At 45.9% G+C, this 27,973-nt stretch overlaps 2 protein-coding genes and 1 pseudogene across 3 annotated transcripts in view; all 3 read left to right on the top strand.

The window, feature by feature from the left end:
* Positions 1-4,375, top strand: part of LOC309652705 (H(+)/Cl(-) exchange transporter 4 pseudogene) — a 48,055-nt pseudogene extending 43,680 nt beyond the window's left edge. The window contains exon 4 of the transcript XR_014268744.1: positions 4,053-4,375. The product of XR_014268744.1 is annotated as a H(+)/Cl(-) exchange transporter 4 pseudogene (transcript). The remainder of the gene's footprint in view (positions 1-4,052) is intronic.
* A 7,315-nt stretch (positions 4,376-11,690) lies between these two features.
* On the top strand, positions 11,691-13,704 carry LOC309652950 (protein WWC3-like). The gene is made up of 2 exons (XM_082447310.1): positions 11,691-11,821; positions 12,626-13,704. Exons 1-2 carry the CDS (start codon positions 11,766-11,768, stop codon positions 13,200-13,202), a joined length of 633 nt encoding a protein of 210 aa, XP_082303436.1. The 5' UTR covers positions 11,691-11,765; the 3' UTR covers positions 13,203-13,704.
* A 5,785-nt stretch (positions 13,705-19,489) lies between these two features.
* Positions 19,490-27,571, top strand: LOC309652706 (protein WWC3-like; the record flags this gene model as incomplete). Its single annotated transcript, XM_082446742.1, has 4 exons — positions 19,490-19,675; positions 22,741-23,172; positions 23,319-23,446; positions 24,866-27,571. The coding sequence occupies 4 exons, from the start codon at positions 19,490-19,492 to the stop codon at positions 24,930-24,932; spliced, it is 813 nt and encodes a 270-aa protein (XP_082302868.1). The 3' UTR covers positions 24,933-27,571.
* Positions 27,572-27,973: the final 402 nt, after the last annotated feature.

Raw genomic sequence — 27,973 nt, forward strand, 5'->3', positions numbered from 1 at the left:
GTCATTGGAGAGCGGTACCGAGAGAGCGGGTTGGCCCTTTCCACACTGTACAGAGGTTTACTGCCATGCTGGATTTTACTGAAAGCACACATTTCACATTCTATAGTACTTGACCACGTAGAAGGCGAGAAAGGACGGGAACATGTTGATCTCTAAAAATAAAACATCCTATGAGACTGGCCTTTACTAACACCGGCAGGCCCTGAGATGAACTGTAAACATCGAGAGACGCTCACAGTAACGCGAGACACCACAGGGTCTGAGGTCGGCCCGGGGGAGGTACCTCCAGCCCGTGGGTTGTTCTGGCCCTCAGGGACTCCGTGTCCTTCATTTGTATAATCCCAACACCGTGTTTGTGAGCAGTAGCTGTTTCCAGAGTGAACGAAGGAGTATCTGGAGGGGACACCTCCCCTTTTAATAGCAAATGCACCAGCCCTCCGTGGAAATTGTTTCCTGAAACTTACTTCCTTTTAGGAGGCTGTGAAGGTTAATGTCTAAGAAGAAAAAAATTTGATCATGCTAAAGAGATTCCCTTAAGAAAACCCCCCTGCCTGTAGTAACACGCTAGTTGTGGTGATAGGACTGATTAGAGAATGGCTGTGCGATACAGGTTGAATATAGTACATACTTGCAGAGCACCTGCGGGGCATAGAGTAAGATTTTGTGATTAGAGGACTTGGATTTCTGGCCGCCCTGTCACTCGTTATATCTACAATGGTAGGAGGGGCTTGGTTGCCAGGGAGGGACTCCCTGCCTGGCATGTCCTGAAGGGCCCAGGAGAGAGCTGAAGGGGCAGTCCTCTCCGGTCACCGCAGCTGCCCGCCCCTCGCCCCCGCCCTGTCCTTCCCCTCCCAGCGGCGCGCCCAGTGATTATTGGCAGCAATGCTGGGAGGGAATTCGAGTTCATGGACATACGGCGTTTTGCCACCCATTCGTTTGGCTCTATGAAGACCTTTAAAGGTAGGTGGGGGGGGGGGTGGCGGGGAGGGTAGTTTGCTGCGAATTTTGATGTGTTTCTTTAGAAAAGATATATAAAACTGTACCCTGTGTTATTCTTGGCTCCTGGGAAGGAGGGATGAATACGGGAAATGAAGGAATCAGAATAGATATCTTGGCGTCCTGCTGGAGTCACACAGCGTAGATTTATCAACTGATCTCAGAGCCCTGTCGGGCTGTCTTTAACAAGTCAGATACCGACCATCGGGCTTCACTGTTAATCCGATTTCCATCAGTTCTTTCAGGAAGAATCACCTGGGGAATTAAAAAAAAATGCTGCTGCCCAGGCTTCAATTAAATAGTACCCCTGGAGATGACACCCTAGCACTGAGTAAAGCCCCCTTTCCCCTGTGATTCTAATGTGCGGCCAGGGGTGAGGACCACTGGAGAAGGGCGATCCCATGGTCACATCAGCAGATGAATATAGGAGGGAGGCAAGAAAGGGGTGATCTTGGCAGTGAAGGTGGCTAAAGTGTTCTTTTGATCTGGATGAAGGAAAAGCCAGAAGAGTGCCCCATTCACCTTCCCGTTCCCCAGTGGCAAGCCCCAGGGGTCCCACTGTCTGGCCTGTCACCTCCTTAGTGGCAGCCCAGACATTATATTCCGATGCCCAAGACGGAGAGGCCCAAAAGCTGCGGCTCCTCTGCAGGGCATTAACCAGGAGCCACCACTGGGTGTCGCTGTTGCTCCACACAAGGCAGTTTTTGTTCAAATGTCATCTGCTTGAGGTGTTCTCTGACCACCTTTTCTAGAAGTACGTCTCTCCCTCTCTGAGCCTCGTCGCCCGCGCCCACTATATGTATGTATGTGTGTACGTATGTAACAGCTTTATTGAGCTATAACTCACATACCAAACAGTTCACCTAGTTAAAAGTGTACAACTTGGTGGTTTTTAGTGTATTCACAGAGTTTTGCAACCATCACCAAGGCCAATTTTAGAGCATTTTCATCAGCTCCCAAAGAACCTCCCTACCCTTTAGCTATCAGCCCCAGTGCCCCTAGCCTCCTCTCAGTCCTGGGCAACCGCTAATCTACTTTCTGTCTCTGTAGATTTGCCTATTCTGGACATTTCATAAAATGGAATCATACACTATATGGTCTTTTGTGACTGGCTTCTTTTACAGCATAACGTTTGCAAGGTTCATCCATGCTGTCGCGTGTGTCAGTACTTCATTCCTTTTTGTTGCCATTGTAGGTGGACCACAGTTTGTTTCTCCGTTCAGCAACTGTTTGGCTTTTGTGAATATGCTGTTGTGAACATTTGCGTACATGTCTTGCGTTGGGTATATGTTTTCATTTCTCGCGGGCAGATGCCTAGGAATGGAAGTGTTTGGTCAGGTGGTGACTCCTTGTTTAACTTTTTGAGGACCTGTCCGACCGTTCTCCTGCACCATTGTAGGAAATGGCTGCCATTGGAACGTGCTGTATTCTCCTCTCTAGCATCTACCACCTTGTGTTGGAGCCCCTCATTTACTTACTTATTCAGTCTAGTGTCTTCTCGCACAAGGTGAGATTCCATGAAACAGGGACCTGAGTTTGCTTTGTTCACTGCTGTACCCCAGGGTGTGGAACAATATGTGGCATGTAGTAAGTAGGTGCTCAATAAATAGCCCTTGAGTGAATGGATGGGCCTGAGTTTTCTGATTTTCATTCGTTTGTTGCTCTCATTCATTCAACATGGATATATAGTTCCAGCTATGTACCTGATGGGAATACAACAATGGCCCTTGCCCACTTAAAGGGGAAACAGGGTCTAGACACCTGGCTTGATCCCCACTGTGGCACACAAACCAGACAAGAGACTCCCCCCACCCTTATAGACTAGTTGGAGTGTGTGTGTGTGCGTGTGTGGGGTGTGTGTGTGTGTATACACATATATATAAATATTGCTCATATCAGGATGTGATAGGTATGGTGATGGGGGAATGCCTGGGAAGTATACTTAGCCCAGACTTAGGAAATCAGGGAAGCCTTCCTGAAGGAGGTGATATAAATGCCAGCATCTGGAAGATAAATAGGAGCTTGCCGGGTTGGGAGAGGACAGTGCTATCTGAGGCGGTGCAGAGAGGAGGGCCTGGTGTGCCAAGGAACATTCTGTGTGGGCAGCGTGTGGGATTCGTGATGGAGAGAGAGGAGCCTGGAGGGAAACGTGGGAACGGCGGTCAGAGCCTGCGCACTGCTGAGGATTCAGGTGTTCTGGCTAGAACAGTGGGCGACTGCTGATGGAACCAGGAGAGTGGCAAGGCCAGGTCGCCTGAGGCTGGCGTATGGCTGCCTTTGGTGTTGATGCCGGTGGGGAATTGATGTTGTAATGAGGATCCAGTAAAAGTGTGAAAAGTTTGGTAGCCCAAAAGTATTCCCTGCCTTCGTAAAAGACTGGAATGGGTTATTCTAGAAGGAGACCTAAAATGGCCTTCTCTGACCCACTGCACACTCGATTTTATCCCACTTCGATCGGCCTTTAAGATAGTTATTTACTTATGTAGCTCCTCAGTCCTTTATCCATAATTTTTTAAAAATCCAGAACGTTCTAACAAGTGAGATTTTTCAAGCTGGATTCCATTTGGTGGCAAAACTTTATTTCAATGACGAGGCTGTTGTAAATCGTTTTGTCTCCGTTCTGTCTGAACTGTCAGGTTTCCTGGAGGATACTCATGTGTGTGATCCCAGCATCCTGCCCCAGAAGCCGCTGAGGGGGTTACATGATGTATAGGGTGTAGGTACCCTGTTTCTAAGATTCGGGAGGGCTGGGTTCTGAAAGCCGCTCGGCCCCAGGGGCTTGCGGTGGGCTCAGCGCTGCGGGTCTCTCCCTCCCTCCCGATCGAAGCCCCCCGAGGACAGCGTATCGTTGGCTTTTGTGTCTCACTGGGCTGGGCACCACCTTTGCCACACCTGGTGCCCTGCCACTCGCTCAGGTGACCTCAAGACTGAAGAAAGAGGCTTCCTGGGTGCGTGGCAGCCCGGGGCACTGGCATCTCCGCCTGGCCCTCCGGGCGCACGTGCTGCCCTGGCCCACGCCGGCCGTCCCTCTGAGTGGCTCTCGCTGCTTCTTCCAGGCACCCTGGCCGGGGTCATCAATCTTGCCGTCGACTGGATGACAGACCTGAAGGAGGGCATCTGCCTGTCGGCCTTCTGGTACAGCCACGAGCAGTGCTGCTGGACTTCCAATGAGACCACGTTTGAGGACAGGGACAAGTGTCCCCTGTGGCAGAAGTGGTCGGAGCTGCTGGTGAAACAGTCGGAGGTGGGTGCAGGGACGGGTCCTGGCTTGGAGCCCCGTGGCTGGTGCGGGGGGACGTCCGAGCTCTCGCCTTGCAGCGTCTGTCCTGACCGTCGTCGTGGCTACTACGAGTGCCACTTGCCGCTTGGCTTTTTCTAGCTCTAGGGTTCAAACTTCACTTGGAAAATCCTTTCCCACTATTTCATGTGCACGATGTATGTATTTTCTTTAAAGCCTTTTGTTTGGCTTTATTTTTCTTACTGAGAGTGATCTCTTGATCATGCTGAAGAAATAGGGTTGATTTTTATCCCTTCTGATTGAGAAGAAAAGATGTTACTATTTTTTAGTAACAGCTTTAGTGAGACATAATCCATATTCCGTGGGGGTGTACCCATTAACGGGTACAATGCGATGGCTTTTAGGATATTCACAGAGTTGTGCCACCATCGCCCCGATCTAATTTTAGAACTTTTTTTTTTAACATTTTTTTTTTTATTCAAACAGAAAGTCACAAAAATTATAATCAACCTCATCAGTTCACTCAGTCCCATGTAATTAATTTTTTTTTATCTTGATCTTTTGTTAGCACTTTTATGAGTTCATCAGTTTTCCATTAGAGTTCTGAAAATGCTTATTCATTCAGTTCATCAGTACAGTTACCAGAAACCTGTACTTGTCAGAGTCTTTTCCATGAATTCCTTGAAGATGAAACCCTTTTATAGGAACATTTTTGCAAAAGCGTCAGACTAAACCCAGAACTGTCTGTAAATGACAAAAGACTTAAAAATGACCTCGGTTAAAGATTTGATGAAAGTTCATAATAATGCAATTGACAAGGAAATTTAGTTATTTCTGAGATATACATTTTAAAGTAATAACTAGAATTATGACTTATAACATTATACCAGAACATATAAGATTTTTAGGAATTTCATGTAATGTCTGAAACATTTATATTAACATATTTCCATACAAATAACCCAGTGAAAGTTTAGTATTAGTTGTTCTGTTTGTTTGTTTTTTTATACTGCAGGTTCTTATTAGGCATCAATTTTATACACATCAGTGTCTACATGTCAATCCCAATCGCCCAGTTCAGCACACCACCATCCCCACCCCACCGCAGTTTTCCCCCCTTGGTGTCCATATGTCCATTCTCTACATCTGTGTCTCAACTTCTGCCCTGCAAACCGGCTCATCTGTACCATTTTTCTAGGTTCCACATACATGCATTAATATACGATATTTGTTTTTCTCTTTCTGACTTACTTCACTCTGTATGATAGTCTCTAGATCCATCCACTTCTCAACAAATGACTCAATTTCGTTCCTTTTTATGGCTGAGTAATATTCCATTGTATATATGTACCACCTCTTCTTTATCCATTCGTCTGTTGATGGGCATTTAGGTTGCTTCCATGACCTGGCTATTGTAAATAGTGCTGCAATGAACATTCGGGTGCATGTGTCTTTTTGAATTACGGTTTTCTCTGGGTATATGCCCAGTAGTGGGATTGCTGGGTCATATGGTAATTCTATTTTTAGTTTTTTAAGGAACCTCCATATTGTTCTCCATAGTGGCTGTATCAATTTACATTCCCACCAACAGCGCAAGAGGGTTCCCTTTTCTCCTCACCCTCTCCAGCATTTGTTGTTTGTAGATTTTCTGATGATGCCCATTCTAACAGGAGTGAGGTGATACCTCATTGTAGTTTTGCTTTGCATTTCTCTAATAATTAGTGATGTTGAGCATCTTTTCATGTGCTTCGTGGCCGTCTGTATGTCTTCTTTGGAGAAATGTCTTTTTAGGTCTTCTGCCCATTTTTGGATTGGGGTGTTTGTTTCTTTAATATTGAGCTGAATGAGCTGTTTATATATTTTGGAGATGAATCCTTTGTCCGTTGATTCGTTTGCAAATATTTTCTCCCATTCTGAGGGTTGTCTTTTCGTCTTGTTTATGGTTTCCTTTGCTGTGCAAAAGCTTTGAAGTTTCATTAGGTCCCATTTGTTTATTTTTGTTTTTATTTCCATTATTCTAGGAGGTGGATCAAAAAGATCTTGCTGTCATTTATGTCAAAGAGTGTTCTTCCTATGTTTTCCTCTAAGAGTTTTATAGTGTCCAGTCTTATATTTAGGTCTCTAAACCATTTTGAGTTTATCTTTGTGTATGGTGTTAGGGAGTATTCTAATTTCATTCTTTTACATGTAGCTGTCCAGTTTTCCCAGCACCACTTATTGAAGAGACTGTCTTTTCTCCGTTGTATATCTTTGCCTCCTTTGTCATAGATTAGTTGACTATAGGTGCGTGGGTTAATCTCTGGGCTTTCTATCTTGTTCCATTGATCTGTGTTTCTGTTTTTGTGCCAGTACCATATTGTCTTGATTACTGTAGCTTTGTAGTATAGTCTGAAGTCAGGGAGTCTGATTCCTCCAGCTCCATTTTTTTGCCTCAAGACTGCTTTGGCTATTCGGGGTCTTTTGTGTCTCCATACAAATTTTAAGATGATTTGTTCTAGCTCCGTAAAAAATGCCATTGGTAATTTGATAGGGATTGCATTGAATCTGTAGATTGCTTTGGGTAGTATAGTCATTTTCACAATGTTGATTCTTCCAATCCAAGAACATGGTATATCTCTCCATCTGTTGGTATCATCTTTAATCTCTTTCATCAGTGTCTTATATTTTTCTGCATACAGGTCTTTTGTCTCCCTAGGTAGGTTTATTCCTAGGTATTTTATTCTTTTTGTTGCAATGGTAAATGGGAGTGTTTCCATAATTTCTCTTTCAGATTTTTCATCATTAGTGTATAGGAATGCAAAAGATTTCTGTGCATTAATTTTGTATCCTGCAACGTTACCATATTCATTAATTAGCTCTAGCAGTTTTCTGGTGGCAGTTTTAGGATTCTCTATGTATAGTATCATGTCATCCGCAAAGAGTGACAGTTTTACTTCTTCTTTTCCAATTTGGATTCCTTTTATTTCTTTTTCTTCTCTGATTGCCGTGGCTAGGACTTCCAGAACTATGTGGAATAATAGTGGTGAGAGTGGACATCCTTGTCTCGTTCCTGATCTTAGAGGAAATGCTTTCAGTTATTCACCATTGAGAATGATGTTTGCTGTGGGTTTGTCATATATGGCCTTTATTATGTTGAGGTAGGTTCCCTCTATGCCCACTTTCTGGAGAGTTTTTATCAGAAATGGGTGTTGAATTTTGTCAAAAGCTTTTTCTGCATCTATTGAGATGATCATATGGTTTTTATTCTTCAATTTGTTAGTATGGTGTATCACAATGATTGATTTGCGTGTATTGAAGAATCCTTACATCCCTGGGATAAATCCCACTTGATCGTGGTGTATGATCCTTTTAATGTGTTGTTGGATTCTGTTTGCTAGTATTTTGTTGAGGATTTTTGCATCTATATTCATCAGTGATATTGGTCTGTAATTTTCTTTTTTTGTAGTGTCTTTGTCTGGTTTTGGTATCAGGGTGATGGTGGCCTCATAGAATGAGTTTGGGATTGTTCCTTCCTCTGCAATTTTTTGGAAGAGTTTGAGAAGGATAGGTGTTAGCTCTTCTCTAAATGTTTGATAGAATTCACCTGTGAAGCCATCTGCTCCTGGACTTTTGTTTGTTGGAAGATTTTTAATCACAGTTTCAATTTCATTACTTGTGATTGGTCTGTTCATATGTTCTGTTTCTTCCTGGTTCAGTCTTGGAAGGTTATACCTTTCTAAAAATTTGTCCATTTCTTCCAGGTTGTCCATTTTATTGGCATAAAGTTGCTTGTAGTAGTCTCTTAGAATGCTTTGTATTTCTGCGGTGTCTGTTGTAACTTCTCCTTTTTCATTTCTGATTTTATTGATTTGAGTCCTCTCCCTCTTTTTCTTGATGAGTCTGGCTAATGGCTTATCAATTTTGTTTATCTTCTCAAAGAACCAACTTTTAGTTTTATTGATCTTTGCTATTGTTTTCTTTGCTTCTATTTCATTTATTTCTGCTCTGATCTTTATGATTTCTTTACTTCTGCTAACTTTGGGTTTTGTTTGTTCTTCTTTCTCTAGTTTCTTTAGGTGTAAGGTTAGATTGTTTACTTGAGATTTTTCTTGTTTCTTGAGGTAGGCTTCTATAGCTATAAACTTCCCTCTTAGAACTGCTTTCGCTGCATCCCATAGGTTTTGGGTCGTCGTGTTTTCATTGTCATTTGTCTCTAGGTATTTTTTGATTTCCTCCTTGATTTCTTCAGTGATCTCTTGGTTATTTAGTAACGTATTGTTTAGCCTCCATGTGTTTGTCTTTTTTACGTTTTTTTTCCCTGTAATTCATTTCTAATCTCATAGCGTTGTGGTCAGAAAAGATGCTTGATATGATTTCAATTTTCTTAAATTTACTGAGGCTTGATTTGTGACCCAAGATGTGATCTATCCTGGAAAATGTTCCGTGCGCACTTGAGAAGAAAGTGTAATCTGCTGTTTTGGGATGGAATGTCCTATAAATATCAATTAAATCTATCTGGTCTATTGTGTCATTTAAAGCTTCTGTTTCCTTATTTATTTTCATTTTGGATGATCTGTCCATTGGTGTAAGTGAGGTGTTAAAGTCCCCCACTATGATTGTGTTACTGTCAATTTCCTCTTTTATAGCTGTTAGCAGTTGCCTTATGTATCGAGGTGCTCCTATGTTGGGTGCATATATATTTATAATTGTTATATCTTCTTCCTGGATTGATCCCTTGATCATTATGTAGTGTCCTTCCTTGTCTCTTGTAGCATTCTTTATTTTAAAGTCTATTTTATCTGATATGAGTATAGCTACTCCAGCTTTCTTTTGATTTCCGTTTGCATGGAATATCTTTTTCCATCCCCTCACTTTCAGTCTGTATGTGTCCCTAGGTCTAAAGTGGGTCTCTTGTAGACAGCATATATATGGGTCTTGTTTTTGTATCCATTCAGCCAGTCTATGTCTTTTGGTTGGGGCATTTAATCCATTCACGTTTAAGGTAATTATCGATATGTATGTTCCTATGACCATTTTCTTAATTGTTTTGGGTTTGTTTTTGTAGGTCCTTTTCTTCTGTTGTGTTTCCCACTTAGAGAAGTTCCTTTAGCATTTGTTGTAGAGCTGGTTTGGTGGTGCTGAATTCTCGTAGCTTTTGCTTGTCTGTAAAGCTTTTGATTTCTCCATCAAACCTCAATGAGATCCTTGCCGGGTAGAGTAATCTTGGTTGTAGGTTCTTCCCTTTCATCACTTTAAGTATATCATGCCACTCCCTTCTGGCTTGCAGAGTTTCTGCTGAGAAATCAGCTGTTAACCTTATGGGAGTTCCCTTGTATGTTATTTGTCGTTTTTCCCTTGCTGCTTTCAATAATTTTTCTTTGTCTTTGATTTTTGCCACTTTGATTACTATGTGTCTCGGCGTGTTTCTCCTTGGGTTTATCCTGTATGGGACTCTCTGCGCTTCCTGGACTTGGGTGGCTATTTCCTTTCCCATGTTAGGGAAGTTTTCGACTATAATCTCTTCAAATATTTTCTCTGGTCCTTTCTCTCTCTCGTCACCTTCTGGGACCCCTATAATGCGAATGTTGTTGCATTTAATGTTGTCCCAGAGGTCTCTTAGGCTGTCTTCATTTCTTTTCATTCTTTTTTCTTTAGTCTGTTCCGCAGCAGTGAATTCCACCATTCTGTCTTCCAGGTCACTTATCCGTTCTTCTGCCTCAGTTATTCTGCTATTGATTCCTTCTAGTGTAGTTTTCATTTCAGTTATTGTATTGTTCATCTCTGTTTGTTTGTTCTTTAATTCTTCTAGGTCTTTGTTAATCAATCTTTGCCTCCATTCTTATTCCGAGGTCCTGGATCAACTTCACTATCATTATTCTGAATTCTTTTTCTGGAAGGTTGCCTATCTCCACTTCATTTAGTTGTTTTTCTGGGGTTTTTTCTTGTTCCTTCATCTGGTACATAGCCCTCTGCCTTTTCATCTTGTCTATCTTTCTGTAACTGTGGTTTTTGGTCCACAGGCTGCAGGATTGTAGTTTTTCTTGCTTCTGCTGTCTGCCCTCTGGTGGTTGAGGCTATCTAAGAGGCTTGATGGGAGGCTCTGGTGGTGGGTAGAGCTGACTGTTGCTGTGGCGGTCAGAGCTCAGTAAAACTTTAATCCACTTGACTGTTGATGGGTGGGGCTGGGTTCCCTCCCTGTTGGTTGTTTTGCCTGAGGCAACCCAACACTGGAGCCTTCCTGGGCTCCTTGGTGGGGTTAATGGCAGACTGTGGGAGGGCTCACGCCAAGGAGCACTTCCCAGAACCTCCGCTGCCAGAGTCCTTGTCCCCACAGTGAAACAGAGCCACCCCCCGCCTCTGCAGGAGACCCCCCCCAACACCAGCAGGTAGGTCTGGTTCAGTCTCCCTCAGGGTCACCGCTCCTTCCCCTGGGTCCCGATGCGCACACTACTTTGTGTGTGCCCTCCAAGAGTGGAGTCTCTGTTTCCCCCAGTCCTGTCGAAGTCCTGCAATCAATTCCCACTAGGCTTCAAAGTCTGATTCTCTAGGAATTCCTCCTCCCATTGCCGGACCCCCAGGTTGGGAAGCCTGACGTGGGGCTCAGAACCTTCACTCCAGTGGGTGGACTTCTGTGGTATAAGTGTTCGCCAGTCTGTGAGTCACCCACCCAGCAGTTATGGGATTAGATTTTACTCTGATTGTGCCCCTCCTACCGTCTCACTGTGGCTTCTCCTCTGTCCTTGGACGTGGGGTATCCTCCTTGGTGAAGTCCAGGGTCTTCCTGTCAATGATTGTCCAGCAGCCAGTTGTGATTCTGGTGCTCTCGCAAGAGGGAGTGAGAGCACGTCCTTCTACTCGGCCATCTTGGTTAATCCTCTCTCAGCTGCTCTTATTTGTGTTTCATCTTTTAATTCGGTAGATTTTAGAATTGCATGTAGTTTTGCCTGGAAGGGGGCTTAGAATGAGGGAATCTGATTTGTTCCAAGGAACTCCAGTAGATTACTGCATGCTGTGCATTTGTATCCATATTCTAGTCTAGTCTCCCATCCATCTGTTCATCCACCCACACCCCTCCTCCCACACACCTCAACCACCATCTGTGTGCCCGTCTGCCTGTCTGCTGTCTGTCCGTCCAGTCCACCTGTTCACCTGTCCGTCTGCCTGTCCTTCCTCCCACCCCTGCATCCGTCAGTCCATCTAGCCACCCACCCATTGACTTATCCATCCATCTTTCCACCCATCCATCCACGCATGCGTTCATCCATCCATTCATCCGCCTATCCACCCATGTGCTGAACTTCTACAGTGTATCAGGCACTGTTCAGGCGGCCAGTGGTACATTTTTAAGCAAGACAAAAACAGTCTGTTATCTTGGTGTTTATGACCTTGGATGTGCTTTTTTAGAATTTAGTCATTGACACCTCAATCAGTTTGGGGGAATTTACAGTTGAATTTCTTATTAGGAAAATATACTTGGCACCTTTGAAATCCACCAGTGGACTGTTTTTGTACCTACAGGATTCTACTTCAGGAAAAAAGAAACTGTCTCCTGATGCAGCTGGAAGAAGCCACCCGCCTAACGTCCTATCTCCAGTCCCAGTTACAAAGGTGGGTAACTTATTATCATCTTATAACGACGTGGCCGTGAACTTCACAGTTCCCTTTAGCTTGGCTTTCTCTCCCAGAACTTAGAACCTGCAGTGGTTGTAAACACTGGACAGGAAAGTGTGGCTACACGATATTTTTAAGAGGAGCTGCTCATATATGATCCAAGGAATATGAGAAGCAAGTGTGACTTCAGAGTAATGAATCATTTATCGAAGGATTTTGTAACTCACAGCATCAGGAGTGTATATATCCATCTACATAGATGCACACATACCCTTTTAATTATTTTTTAAAGGCCTGAATATCTTTAAAATCCGATTTGGATGCTCAGTAAGAGCTCCAGTTTTCAAGCACTTACCGTATCGTATCGTGAAGTGTAGTGTTAAGGGCTTTCTGTGTATTATTTTCTCAGTTCTCCTCCTGACAGTGCCTTGAGGCAGGAACCGCTATCATCCCAGCGCCGGGTGAGAAGGTGGGAGGCTGGGAAAGGGCAAAGCCCGTGACCAAATCAAATGCATTCAGCTAGTCTTGAGTTTGAGCTGGAACTTGAACTCGAGCAAGAGCTCTTCGCAAGAGCCCTTGACGTTAACTACTGCTCTCTACTGACAATCAAAGAAACAAAGGAAATATTCAGGAAGGGGCGGGGGTGGAGGGGTGTCTTAAAACGCTCCGAGGTGTTGAAGAGGCGCCGGGTGAACGGGGCCCGAGGCAGTTTTGCTCCTCGTGGAGCAGACCGGAGGCTCGGCTCGCGGTGGGGACGAGCAGGCTCCAGCCGCGGGCTCCAGGCTGCTCTTCTCGTTTCAGCCTGTCCGCCAGCACCCTGACCGTCTCCTCGGGGAGCAGTCGCGGCTCCCTGGCCTCCAGCCGCGGCTCCCTGGCCTCCAGCCGGGGCTCCCTGAGCTCCATCAGCTTCACCGACATCTACGGCCTCCCGCAGTACGAGAAGCCCGACGCCGAGGGCGGCCCGCTCCTGCGCTTCGACCTCGTCTCCTTCGACTCCCTGGGCCGGGACGCCCCCTTGGCGGACGCCCCGGGCCCCGCGGGCCTGCACAAACAGAGGCGCTCCCTGGACACGCCGCAGTCCCTGGCGTCCCTGTCCTCGCGCTCCTCCCTGTCCTCGCTGTCCCCGCCCAGCTCGCCCTTGGACACGCCCTTCCTCCCAGCCTCGCGAGACTCGCCCCTGGCCCAGCTCGGGGACGCCTTCGAGGTGGCGGGCCTGGGCGCCCTGGACAGGCTGCGCGCTCAGGCCTCCGCCTTGGGGGACGAAGACCCGCCGGGCGCGGCGTCCCTGCCGCCGCACGGGTGCCCCGGGGACGGGGAAGGACCTCGCGAGCGAGGACCCCAAGCGGCTGCCGCTCCCACGGCTGCACGTACGTCCTGATGGGTCCGGTGGGTGCCCCGGGGCCGGGGAGCAAAGGTCTCGAGTTCAGGGAGGAAGCCGCACGGAAGCCGGCTGGCTCTGCTGTGGCCTAGTGAGCCCTCGGCTTAGGACCCGCCAGGGCAAGAGGAGGCCCGCACGCCCGCTCGCTCGCTCGTTCTGCGTGCTTTTGCCCTGGGTCCTTGAAATGTCATGGAAACTGGCAGAGTAGTCTTTCCCAGGCATTTGGCTTGTTCTCAGAATATACTTAATTGTCGAAAATGAGACAGTTCCTCCACATTCGGAGGCTGCTAAAGAAGTACTCGGGCCTTCATGCACTCTCCAGGGCGTGTGCCCAGATGCAGCGTTCTGTGTGTGCCCACCTCAGACCAGCCCTGGGACTGCTGTCTGGCTGTGGCCCAGCAGAAATCTCTACTTCCGTTGGCCCTGTGACTTCATCTCTTCATCCTTTGTCCTTGTACTTTTTTTTTTTTTTTGGCTGCGTTGCGTCTTCGTTGCTGCGCGCGGGTTTTCTCTAGCTGCAGGGAGCGGGCGCTACTCTTCATTGCGGTGTGCGGGCTTCTCATTGCGGTGGTTTCTCTTGTTGCGGAGCACGGGCTCTAGGCGCGCGGGCTTCAGTCCTTGTGGCACGCGGTCTCTAGAGTGCAGGCTCGGTAGTTGTGGCGCACGGGCTTAGTTGCTCCGCGGCATGTGGGATCTTCCCGGACCAGGGCTCAAATCTGTGTCCCCTGCATTGGCGGGTGGATTCTTAACCACTGCACCACCAGGGAAGTCCACGATGGTTAATTTTATGTATTTTTTATAATAGAAATGAAAGGTCATAGAAGTCTCACTGAGAAGGCAGTTTTTGAGCAAAGTCCTTAAGGAAGGAGACTGGGAGCCTTGTGTGGGGCTGGGGATGGGCATTCAGGTGCAGGGAGCTGCAAGTGCAGGTGGGGTCGGGGTAAGGAGGCATCAGAGCTGAGGACAGAGGGAGTCAAGGGGCCACATCATACAGGGCCTACTCAGGACTCTTGCTTTTTCTCTTGAGAGCATTGGAAAACTGGTGGATAGTTTTGAACCCAGGGGTGATGTGATCTGACTCACTTTTTAAATTTTTTCCTAGAATAACTTATTGACATGAAATTCTCATAAAATGAACCCTTTCAAAGTGGACATTTCAGTGACTTTGAATACATTTACAATGTTGTGCAACCACCACTTCTCTCTGGTACCAAGACGTTTCTTTCACCCCAAAGTAAAACCCCATAACCATTAGCATTCACTCTCCCTTATCTCTTCCCGACCCCTGGCAACCACCAATCTGCTTTGTTTCTATGGATTTGCCAATTCTGGATGTTTTGTGTAAATGGAATCATCCAGGGTTTAAAAGATCAGACTCCAGGGGATCGTAGCCAAGATGACAGAGTAGGGAAGAGCTCACCTCCACCCACAGGTGTACCAAAAGTACGACTTCAGTTGACCCTTGAACAACACAGGGGTTAAGGGTGCTGACCCACCTCACAGTCGAAAATCTGCATTTGGGAGTTGTTTTTTTTTTTTTTTTAATACCTAAAGGAACTAGAAAAAGAAGAACAAATAAGATCCAAAGTTAGTAGAAGGAAAGAAAGAAAGAACAGAGCAGAAATTAATGAAAGAGACTAAAAAGAACAGTAGAAAATATCAGTGAAACTAAGAAGTAGTTCTTTGAAAAGATAAACAAAATTGGTAAACCTTTAGACTCAAGAAAAAAAGAGAGCCTAAATAAATAAAATCAGAAATGAAAAAAAGAGGGGACTTCCCTGGTGGTCCAGTGGTTAAGACTCACAGACTACATGGCACAGCAAAAAAAAGAAAAAAAAGAAACGAAAAAAGAAGTTACAACTGACACCACAGAAATACAAAGGATCATAAGAGATTACTATGAACAGTCGTATGCCAGTAAACTGGATAACCTAGAAGAAATGGATGAATTCCTAGAAACATACAATTTCCCAAAACTGAATCAGAAAGAAATACAAAATATGAACAGACCGATTATCAGTAATGAAACTGAATCAGTAATTTAAAACCTCCCAACAAACAAAAGTTCAGGATCAGATAGCTTCACAGGTGAATTCTACCAAACATTTAAAGAAGAGTTAACACTCATCCTTCTCAAACTATTCCCAAAAATTGAAGAGGAAGGAGTGCTTCTGAACTCATTCTATGAGGCCACCATCACCCCGACCAAAACCAAAGACACCACAAAAAAATAAAGCGACAGGCCAATATCACTCACGAACCTAGATGCAAAAATGCTCAACAAAATACTAGCAAACCAAATCCAACAATATATTAAAAGGATCATAAACCATGCTCAAGTGGGATTTATCCCAGGGATGCAAGGATTGTTCAGTATCCACAAATCAATCCAAGAGATATACACCATGTTAGCAAATTGAAGAATAAAAATCAAGATCATGTCAGTAGATGCAGAAAAAGCTTTTGACCAAATTCCGCATCCATTTATGATAAAAGGTCTCCAGAAAGTTGGTATAGAGGGAACATAACTTGACCATATATGGCCATATATGATAAGCCCACAGCTATCATCATATTCAGTGGTGAAAAGCTGAAAGCATTTCCTCTAAGATCAGGAGCAAGGCCCACTCTCGCCACTTTTATTCAACATAGTATTGGAAGCCCTAGCCACAGCAATCAGACAAGAGAAAGAAGTAAAAGGAATCCAAATTGGAAAGGAAGAAGTAAAACAGTCACTGTTTGCAGGTGACATGATACTATACATAGAAAATCCTAAAGACGTGACCAAAAATCTACTAGACCTCATCAGTGAATTCGGTAAAGTGGCAATATTTAAAGTTAAGGGATATAAAATTAATCTATGGAAATCGTCTGCAGTTCTATACAACTAACAATGAACTATCAGAAAGAGAAATTAAGAAAATAATTCAGTTTACAGCTGCATCCAAAAGAATAAAATACCCAGGAAGAAATCTAACCAAGGAGGTAAAAGACCTGTACTCAGAAAAGTGTTAAGTCATTGATGACAGAAATTGAAGACAACACAAACAAATGGAAAGATACACCATGCTCATGGATTGGAAGAATTCATGTTAAAATGACCATACTACCCAAGCCAATCCACAGATTGAATGCAATCCCTATCAAAATACCAACGGCATTTTTCACAGAACTAGAAAAAATAATCCAAAAACTGTATGGAAACACAAAAGACCCCCAATAGCCAAAACAACCTTGAGGAAGAAGAATAGAGCTGGAGGTATCATGCTCCCTGATTTCAAACTGTACTACAAAGCTACAGTAATCAAAGCAGCATGCTACTGGCACACAAAAAAAGACACATGGGTCAGTGGAACAGAGTAGAGAGCCCAGAAATAAACCCACACTTATATAATCAACTAATCTATGATGAAGGACGCAAGAAAATACAGAGGGGAAAAGACAGCCTCTTCATGAAATGGTGTTGAGAAAACTGGACAGCTACATACAAAAGAATCAAACTGGACTACTTTCTCATTCCATTTTAAAATGTTTAAAGACTTAAATGTAAGATCTGAAACCATAAAACTCCTAGAAGGAAGCTTCGGTAGGTATGCTGTTGGACATCAGTCTTAGCAATGTATTTTAGGATATCTCTCCTCAGGCAAGGGAAGCAAACAAACAAACAAAAAGCAAATGAGACTTTATCAAATTAAAACGCTGTTGCACAGTGAAGGAAACTATCAACAAAACAGAAATGCAGCCTGCTGAATGGGAGAAGATAGTTGCAAATGTTATATCCGACGAGGGGTTAATACCAAAATATACAGAGAACTCGGACAACTCAACATCAAAAAAACAACCAACCTGATTAAAAACTAGGCAGAGGACTTGAGTAGACATTTTTCCAAAGAAGACATTCAGATGGCCAACAGACACATGAAAAGATGCTCAGTGTCACTAATCATTAGGGAAATGCACATCAGAACCACAATGAGGTATCACCTCATACTTGTCAGAATGGCTATCATCAAAAAGACAGCAAATAACAAACATTGGAGAGGATGTAGCGAAAAGGGAACCCTTGTGCACTGTTGGTGGGAATGTAAATTGGTGTCACCACTGTGGAAAACAGTAAGCAGGTTCTTCAGAAAGTTAAAAGTTGAACTGCCACACCATCTTGCAGTTCCACTTCTGGGTATTTTTCTGAAGAAAGCAAAAACGCTAGTTAGAAAAGATACATGCACCCCTGTACTTATTACAGCATTATTTACAATAGCCAAGATATGGAAACAACCTAAGTGTCCATTGTCAATAGATGAATGGGTAAAGAAGATGGGGTATATATGTGTGTATATATGTATACACACAGACACACATATATATACATACATATGTATATACATAATATGCAGTGAAATACTGGCCATAAAGAAGAAGGAAATCTTGCCATTTACAATAGCCCAGATGGACCTAGAGGGTATTATGCGAAATAAGTCGGAGAAAGAGAAATACTGCATGATTTCGCTTATATGTAGAATTAAAAACAAAACAAAACAAATGAACAACCATAACAAAACAGAAACAGACTCATAGATACAGAGAACAAAACTGGTGGTTGCCGGGGGGTTGAGTGGGTGGGGATGAGGGAAATAAGTGATGGAGATTAAGAGGTACAAACTTCCAGTTATAAAATAAGTAAGTCACGGGGATGTAATGTACAGCATAGGGTATAAGGCCAATAATATTGTGTTGACTCTGTATGGTGACAGACGGAAACTAGACTTATCATGGTGATCATTTTGTAATGTATTAAAATATGGAATCAGTATGTTGAACACCTGAAGCTAATATAACATAGTAAGTCAGTTATGCTTCAATAAAAATGAATGAATGAATGGCTCATACAGCATGTGGCCTCTTGTGACTGGCCTCTAACTCAGCCTACTGTTTTCAAGGTACATCAGATTGTAGTATCTACCAGCACTTCCCTCCTTCTCATCGCTTGCATGAGTATGCCACGTTTTGTTTATCTGCTCATCCGCCCGTGGATGTTTGGACTACTTCCACCTTGTGGCTGTTTGAATAAGGCTGCTATGAACATTTGTGTGCAAGTATTTGTTTGAACACCTGTTTTCAGGTCTTTTCGGTATACACCTAGGAGTGGAATTGCTGGGTCTGACTTCAGTTTTTACCAGGATGTCCCTGGTGCTGTGTTGAGAAGGGTTTGAAGGGAGGAGGGAGGCGTGGAATCCCGGAGACGGGTGAGAAGCCTCCTGCACTAATCAGGCACAAGACGATGGTGACCCAGATGGAGGGTTGGTGATAGGAGGTCAAAACATGCTTAATCTCGAACACAGAGCCAACAGGATTTAATCTTGGACCAGATATAGGGTGTATGAAAGAGAGCTGGGTCCAGAATGACACGAACACTTTTTTTGCTGGAACAAATGGGAAAGTAGAGATCCTTGGCAGAGGGAATATCAGAAATTCCATTTTGGACGTGTTAAGTGTGAAATGCCACTTAGACCTCCAGTGGAAATGGCAAGGTTGTTTGGTGACTACGCTAATTTAATGCTTGTGTTCTAGAAAGAGTCGTGGTAAACAATAAATTACTATCTAGGTTGATAAGGAAACCAACACAGAAGATCTCTTCCCGGAAGAGGTGGCGAGTCTGCCGAAGGAGAGGCCCGGCCGCAGGGCCCGCGGCTCGCCCTTCACGCGGAGCAGCACCATTGTGCGTTCCCAGACTTTCTCGCCCGGAGCACAAAGCCAGTACGTCTGCAGAGTAAGTCGGGAGTCCTTTGCCACCTGCCTGGAAGGATTCTTCATCGGTCGCGGGCGGGGCTGGGCAGCAGAGGGTTGGAGCTCCCGGCTGGTCCTCACCTGCACGCAGGGTTGAGAACTCTGAGACAGGTGGAGGGGGAGACCCCAGCTGCTGTGGTCCGTGGAGCCAGGACAGCAGGTTGGAGGTTGGCCGGCCGTGGCCGTGTGACAGTGACGGCACGGACTAGCAGAGACGAGGCGCTGTTGAGGGTAAGCGCTCACGACGCAGCAGACTGGGGGCGCCGTTTGGCTCGAGGAGAGCTTTGACCCTCCCGCTCCTCTAACGGGGCTCGTTGGAGAAAGCATCTTCCCTTGAAGGGGCTGCCAAGGAGCCGCTGCATTAGGGCAAAGCCAGAGTTTGATCATATGAGAGAGGCAGACCCTCAGGCCTACGTGGGAGACACTGAGGGGTCCCCAGGCCCACCCTCAGGCTCAGAAATTGGCTAGGACTCACGGAACTCAGAAAAGCCGTCGTAGCCACGATGATGGTGCGCCGCAGGGAAGGGGTGCAGACCGACGCGCAGAGGGAAGAGGCGACGGGCAGCGCTCCGGAGAGACCGGGCGGAGCTTCCAGCCCTTCTCCCGCAGCGGATTTGTGCGGGAGCTCTCACCTCTCGGAGCAGTGGCAGCGTGCCCGGAGCACAGCCGACCCGGGGCGCTCACCCGAGGCTTGGTGCCCAGGGGTTTTGTGGGGGTCGTCACGAGGCACAGCTGGTGGCCGGCGTGGCTGACCTTTGTCTCCAGCCCCTCCAGGGTCAAGCTGGTGGCCCAGGGCCCCCCTCACATTGTCAGCAGAGACTGTGTGGCCGGGCCAAGGTCCCCAGGTAAACAGAGACACTTAGAACGTTCTAGGGACTTAGAGGTCACTGCCCAGGAGCTGAGCAGGGAGCCCACCTTTCTTGGGGAGGGAAGCCTTTACTCACAGGAGGGAGCAACAGGGGCTGGGGCCCGGGTGGCCACATCCGTGAGGCCTGCAGCTCCTCTCCCCACGCGGCGAGGTGCCCCGGTCGCGCTGCCCCGGGCAGCCCAGGGTCAGGCGGGGCACTCCCGCCCCATCAGGCTGCAGCCCTGTGGGGCCTGATGCTTCCTCACGCGGCTGGAGGCGCCTGATCGAAGGCCACCCTTCCTTATCCTAGACTCCTGCCGAGCCCCTGTGGAGCAGCCTCCAGCTTGCTTGCTGAGAACAGGGTGGTGACGGAGGGAGCCCTTCACCTCCCCAGAGACAGGCCTCCAGCCCCTGCACTGGACTTTGCGCCCTGCTCGAAGGCACGCACTGGCCGGCGATGCTTCTAGAGGCCTCTTTGTGTTTATATTATATGTTTGTGATGATGGGGAGGCAAGTAAGCGCAGGGATGCGACATTTCCTGATATCTGGGGTTCATTGGCATGGAAAGTAAGGCCGTGAAGGCCAGGACTTTGCTTTCACACAGATATATGTTGATCCTGAAATGAAAACCTGCCGCCAAATGAAATACGTAACGTCTCGGCTCCCGTGAAGTCGGCATTATTTATTTTTCTTTTTAAAGCCAGGCCTTTTCCCTTGATGGGCAGAGTGGGTGTTAGTGGTGTGGGCTTGTCCTCCTGCCAGGAACGAGGCTCTTTTCTGGAACGCCAGTCTTCCCAGCTCTTGCCAAAGCTAGAAACACAGCAAATGAGAATGACTGATAAAAAGTGAAAAGCGCTGAGGAGAGTGCGGGTTTTCATGAGCGTCACACCGTATCAAGTGGCAGTTGGCATTGATAGGACTGAAATTGTGTTGCTCGATTAGCCTGGAAAACCTCAGCTGGTTCGGCTGATGGACCTGAAGGAGGGTGGGGCTGGGGGTTGCTCTGCTCATTTGGTTTGTCTTTGTTTGGCTTGAAACTCTTGTGTAGGGTTTTCTTGTAAGCGAAACCCAAAGTCTTGGTAAAAGCTCTAAACGTCATAACTGTTTGAGTACCTGCACGAGAAACAAAATAATCCAGTTCAGAGTACACAGAGAATGAATGTTGAATTCTTGAGGAAGTGTTTCTGAACCTCAGTCTTTTTGGTGTAGCTTTATCGTAGTGACAGCGACAGTTCAACGCTGCCCCGGAAGTCCCCCTTTGTCCGAAACACTTTGGAAAGATGAACCCTTCGCTATGAGCAGGTATGTGCCACGTAGACTAATATGCCGTCTATACGTACGCTGGGAGTTATTTCTACAAACCTGAAGACGTAATATTTTAGGTAAGATTAATTGAAAGGTAATATGTTTATTTCCTTGTTTACTTAGATATAATTTTTAAAAGTGTATATAATGTCAATATGTTACCAATATTTGTTAATATCCTAAGATAATGTCATAATCTAAGATAATACAGGATCTTTACATTTTACAATATAATAAATTAATAAACAGCCATTCTGTATAAGAGATTCTTCTTTCTCTTTTGACAAGGGCGTATATACAGTTTAGAAAATTTGAGTCTTTCAACGTGGAGCATTCTCCTACATAGGACTGTTGTTGTACAGTTTTCCTTTCTATACACCGAATTTTTTCTCCACATCACGCCAGTTTACACAGTTTTGCTACTTTTAGTTTGTAAGATAGTGGTTCCCTGACTTGCCCGGGCAAGAATTCTTTGAAAGAAAAAAAAATTCCCAGATCTCCTTGTGGTGGTTGTATTTAGAGTAGCCGCTGACAGAGAATGATAAGAAAACACATAACTCAGCAACAAAAGTATTTCTCAGCAGCCATGCTGTTGGCATTTTGGCCTAGGTCTGTCTTTGTTGGGGGCTGTCCTGTGCACTGTGGGCCGTTGAGCTGCATCCCTGGCCTTGACCCACTAGTTGCCAGTATCACCCCCTCCCCCAGTTGTGACGACCAAAACTGTCCCCTGAGGGCCCAAGTCACCCCTGGTTGGGAACCAGTGAGCTCTGCTATGAATTCAGCAGAGCTTTTAAATGAGTTCGTGTTTATTAAGTCACTTACATTTGCATTTAACTTCTGCATATGTGCAGAATAGTGTTATGGGTGTGTAAAACGCATACAGATATTCAGTCCTCCCAACAACGCTGATAGGCTCGTGGATTTGTGCTTTGGTTGCACTAACTGCCTTCCCCAGCGTTGTTTGCCATGGGGTGGGAAGTACTGCTCTCAGCTCCGTGTACAAAATTCTCTTCTCGTCTTAGAACCTTCTTGAAAACGGGAGACTTGCTTACTTCAGGCTTATGTGGGGAGGAACGTTCTGTTGTTGTTGTTGTTGTTGTTGTTGTTTGGCCTCGCTGCGCGGCTGCCGTTGTAGTTCTCCGACCAGGGATGGAACTCGCACCCCAGCACTGGAAGCGGGGAGGCCTAACCATTGGACTACCAGGGAATTCCCTGGGGAGGAGCGTTTTTGACAGCCTGTGTGTGTTTAACCAGACAGCCCTCAGCGTGGTTTATAACGTGCTTTTTCCCATTATACAGTAGATCATTAAGATTTTGCCACGTCGGTATACTTTTCATCTTTTTACAGTAGCTGCGTTTTCTGCTGGCCTTATAATGTATTTGATCACTCTTCTCTTGTTAGGTATTTAGGATTTTTTCTGTCATAAACCTTTTGCGCATCATCAGCTATGCCTTTCAGATGCAAGTCAAATGAAATTTCAGAACCAAAGAAAACACACATTTGTGGCTCTTGTTTATATTGTCAAGTAGCACTTGAGAAAGATGACGCCCTCCTGCCCCGTGTGAGAGGGTCTGTTTCTCTGCGCTTTAGCCAAAGCCTAGGTCGTCCTTACAGCGGACAGTTTGCTGTCACTGGCTCGTTACCGGAGTGGAGGTTTGAACCCGTGTCGCCCACGTGCGTGTTGTGTTGGCGTCGGGCCACGCTGCGGGTGTCTCCCTCCAGTGGGGTCGGTCAGTCGGGGAAGAAGCTGCAGGCAGGGCGCGGGCGGGGTGGGCGCGCTCACGGCCGCGGTCTCGCAGCCCTGCAGGTCCTCCCTGGCGGCGCTGGCGGCGCGCACGTCCCTGGACCTGGAGCTGGACCTCCAGGCGTCGCGGACGCGGCAGCGGCAGCGGCAGCTGAACGAGGAGCTGTGCGCCCTGCGCGAGCTGCGCCAGCGCCTGGAGGACGCCCAGCTCCGCGGCCACGCCGAGCCCGCGGCCTGGCTGCTGCGCGACGAGCGCTTCCGGAGCCTGCTGCGGGAGGCCGAGAGGCAGGTGAGGCCCCGGCCCGCCGGCGGGGGGAGGGGGCGGGCGGGCGGGCCTTTCTGCCCTCCCGGTGCCCGGAGCTGGCAGGGGCTTCCATCGCTCTTCCTTGAAACTGGAAGCAAAGCCGTCTGGTTCACCCCGCGTTGCTGTTGCAGACGAGACAGACCAAACTTGACTTCCATCAAGAACAGGCAGCTGAGAAGATGCTGAAGAAGGCCTCCAAAGGGGTGTGCCAGCTGCGCGGGCAGAACCTCAAAGAGCCCATCCAAGTGCAGGCGTTCAGGTGGGGAGAAGCCCAGGCCTCACTCTCCCGCTTGCTTTCTACTGTCATACCTTTGTCATTATAAAGAGTAAAGTAAGTATTGAGACAGACCCACAAGGAAGTCGAGGACAAAGCAGGAATCTCCCCTGCTATTAGCATTGTGCACATTTTCTTCCGATCTTTTTTTCTAAACACTGTTTTTTTCATGCTGCTTGTAATCACAGTGTGGGTTCGAGTTTGCATTTAGCTCTTTTTAAATTAAAATACCCCATGTTGCCACATCATCTGTTATCTGTTTTGGCTGTAATGCCTCATCTAACAGATATAATTTACCTATTTTATACCCTGCTTCTTTCCAAATGTTTGCTCTTGTAAACAGCACAGTGATCTACATATAGATACATATGTGTATCACCTTTGCCTTTTTAGTTAACTTTTGATTGAAGCATAATAGACATACAGGAAAGCGTGCATATCGTCCTATATATGAAATATTTCAGTGAATTGTCATAAACCCTACATGGCAAGAATCAAATGTTATCAGCACCCCCAGATTTCCCACACCAGAATAACCACCATCTTGAATTTGAATAGCGTAGATTAGCTTTCCCTGTTTTTATTTTTTATATGAGGAAAATCCCCCAGTTAATCTATTTTCTTTTGTGTCTGGCTTTTTAAAAAATTGAGGTGAAGTTCACGAAGCATAAGATTAACCATTTTAAAGTGAACAATTCCATGGCATTTAGTACAGTCACAATCTCTATTCAGTTCCAGAACATTTCCATCACCCCAAAAGGAAACCCTGTACCCCCGTTAAGCAGTCACTCCCCATGCCAACCTCTCGTCAGCTCCTGGCGGCCACCATTGTCCTTTCCATCTCTATGGGTTTGCCTGTTCTGGACCTTTCATATAAGAGAAGTCATACAGTATGTGGTCTTTTGTGTTTGGCTTCTTTCACTTAGGATAGTATTTTTAAGGTTCATCAACGTTGTCGCATGAATCAGTGCAGTGTTCCTTTTTAGGGCTAAATAATATGTGCCAGACCTCTAGTCTTAATTTTTTTATACTCTGAATTTTTACCTCCCCATCATAAAAGAGTATAAAACACTATAGCTGTCTTCCTTCAACTATGATTTAGAACTCCTTGTATAGATTTTCATTTATTCATAAAGAAATATTTGCTGAGCATCTGCGTATACCAGGCACTGTTCTAGGCACTGGAGACAAACCCTTGCCCTCATGGGGCTTTGTAACTTCTGTTACAATTTAGAGAGGGGGCCGGGGCAAGAAACTTCAGAGAATCTGTATACAGAGGTGCTCCTGGGGATTGAAATTCAATGTGTTCTCTGAGTAAGAAAAGCTGTCATTGATGGCAGAGCCTCTTGCCACCTTTCACTGCATTTCTGTCAGCCTCTAACCTGTAATTCTTTCCAATCGCAGGGAGAAGATAGCATTTTTTACAAGACCAAGGATTAACGTACCTCCTCTGCCTGCCGACGATGTTTGATGTAGTGCTTTGTACACATGAAGTATTTATCTGCCTGTTTTATTTTCATGAAGTTCTTAGACTAGCTAAATTTGTCTTTAAAATATTTGTGCAAAGCTATTAATATACACATTTTGTAAAAAATAAATAAAAACAAAACACATATATCTATACATATATATTTTATAGTAGTGACGGCAACAGGGCTTGGTTTTTCCTTGTTGTGAAATTGACATCTCTGAAGACAGGTTATTTTATAAGAGATCAATTATCATGCTAAGAGTGTACAGTTTTTACGCTGTTTTATTTGACTTAAAGGCTGGAAGACAGAAACGAAGTGAGTTCAGGCAAATTCACTGTATTGTAATTTATTTATAGTACTTTTTTTTTCCTTGAAGGAAAACACTGACTTTAAGATGTATTTTAAGACTGAAATTTAGTTCTTCAGTATTTGCCATGCGGTAGAATGGATCTTTGGGGCCGGTTTTGTGTCTGACGTCGGAAACGCAAACACTGTGTGCTGAATTCGTCACTCGCCCCTTCTCTCCTGTGTGCATTGATCACGTATATTGCACACTTTCACACCCTTTGTGTGCTGTTAAGATGCCGCCTTAGGGGCTCAGTCCTAAGTCAGTGCGGGGTGCGCGTTGCGGAGCTCGGTCTCCCGCGCGGGCTGGGCACCCAGAGCCCCTGGTTTCCGTGCACCTTTCCGTGCCCACCCCGGGTCTGAGGCCGGTCACGGAGCCCCCGGCAGCGGCAGCAGCACAGCCCACCCTGACCCGGCCACGGCAGCCCCGCCTGCTTTTCCGGCCCGCCCCATCTGATCCTGACCGACAAGGAGGGCGGTGGTGGAGCTTCTGCTCTGCTGCTCTGCCCTGCAGGAAAGTGAAAAGAGAAGAAGGAAGGTGCGTTTTCACTGAGTCACTGGATCCGCTGATGGATAGAGCAGTCACGACATGGACACGATAACCTTTGAAGGCGCTTTTTTGAGGAAGCCAGCTTCCGTGGGAGCTACAAGTACCCGGCGAGTCACTCACAGGAGAGCATGTGCTTTCGATCAGAGGCCCTCGCCCCATACTGGAGTCTTCCCAACATTTCTTAAGAAGTCTTAGAACTAGCTCATGAGGAAAAAATTCTTTACGTAATAAAACTATACCATCCTTTTAAAATGCCAGGTGGTATAGTTCGCCTAATACGTATTTATTATATGTGAAATGCACTCTCCTTCATGAGGCCTCGGAGAAGTAAACGAGGTGAGTCACACAAAATGTAAGAGAAAACGGAACCCTCCTCCTGGGTCTTTCTGCCCCTCCCCCCTTAATCAGCAGCATCTCTCTTCTCATTCGTCTGTAAGCACTCCCTTGGATAACCCACCTTCCTTTTCACATTTATTAAAAATGAATGTTGTAAAAGCATTTCATTGACATGTGACCTATCACGGACAGTGAAGTTGTCAGTGGTGGTAAGGCTGAAAACTCTGTGCTTTTTCACACTTGTCACTGTTGCTATGTATTTCTGCCTCTAGTCTCGGTTTTGTTTTTCCTTTTTCTTTTGCTAATTTTCCTGCATACGTACCCACAACAGAGGTAGAGAGACAAAACACATGAGTGCTTGCCAGAAGTGCCCCCCAGGAGACAGCGTTGCTGCACGGGTCAGGTTGGTGGCAGGCCCTCTCTGTCCCCAGCTGTTGAAACTTCTGACTGACGGATTGGCTGCCGCTGGACTCTGGGGTGTGTGGAGAGCAAGTCACACGCCTCTGAGGTGCGTGGCTCCCCAGACGTGGGAGAGCCCCGGCCGCGTTGCCTGGCCTCTGTTCAGACACTGCCACTTGAAGCTCTAAGTGGGTGGAAGGGTTGAGGTAGCTTTCCTGCTAACCCCTACAAAGTAGCAACGCGGGGAGACCCACTGTGCCAATACAGAAAGCCCGCAAGGGTTTGCAAATGTCACTGCCCAGTAGATACAGGTTTCTGTTTGGAATGCTTCCCCACCCCAGAGTTAAAAAAGAAAAGAAAAGAAAAGAAATCCCTCCTCTGCCCCACCGGAAACAAATGCAGCCCCAGCTTTGGTGTCAGTTCCAGGAGTGCTGGGTCCTGCGCCGCCTCCCTCCTGTGTCTGCTTTCGCACCTGAATGGGACCATAGCCAGAAAGGAAGGAAAAGCCAGGCAGATGAAGGACGGGGAGGTGACGGGCTCCGTGCTGCTCGCAGGCTGTGCTGGAAGTGGCACATGGACAGCGTCAGAGCCCAGCCCGGGAGGCAGGACACGATGCACCCTAATTGGCTTCTCTTTCGTGATTTGATTGTGCAGCTTCCGACTAGTTAAGACTCCCACCCCCTGGAAGATATCCCACATGTCCGAAAAGTGAAGTCCTATCGTCTTAAGGGGTATTTTCTTATGTTTAAGTTTGCCCATAATCGTGCCTTGGACAATCCAAAGTCTGCCACCAGGGTCCTTTAGAAACAGTGTGATGAGTAAAAGGGAATTCGGTCTTCACTTCATCTGGTCATGTAATTGTCACCACGGAAATAAGTAACCTTCTGTTGTGGGAATAAGTTATAATCAGTATTCATCTCTATTTTTGTCACTGTTCTAATTGTGTCATTTGTATTGTTTGAAAGTATTTCTTCTACAAAATTAAACTAACCTGCCTTAAGAACAGAATGGAAATGTGTGTGATTTTTTAAAAAAATGTAGTTAGAGACTTAAATATATTAAAATGTTTATTTTTTTCAACATAAAAATAGAGGTATGAAAATAGAATGGTACAGTGAAGACACATGCAGCCCTCTGCCCTACCCCTTCACCATGGACCATTCTTGGCCCATCTTGTTTGGTCTACACCTCCGCCTGCCCCCCCCCTCCCGTGTTCTGAAGCAAATCCCATACACCTTTCTGGTTGAGCTGGAAACATTTCAGTACATATGGCTAAGAGAGAAAGACACAGTATCCTTATCACATCATAACGTTTAATAACTCCTCAATGGCATTCATCATCCATGGTTCACCTTTTCACTTGCCTCAAGGTCATTCTTTTTTTTTTTTAACTGAACAGAATCCAAATAT

The sequence above is a fragment of the Balaenoptera physalus genome (genome assembly GCF_965194825.1).
Source record: "Balaenoptera physalus genome assembly, chromosome: X".
In the NCBI taxonomy this organism is placed as follows: Eukaryota; Metazoa; Chordata; class Mammalia; order Artiodactyla; family Balaenopteridae; genus Balaenoptera; species Balaenoptera physalus.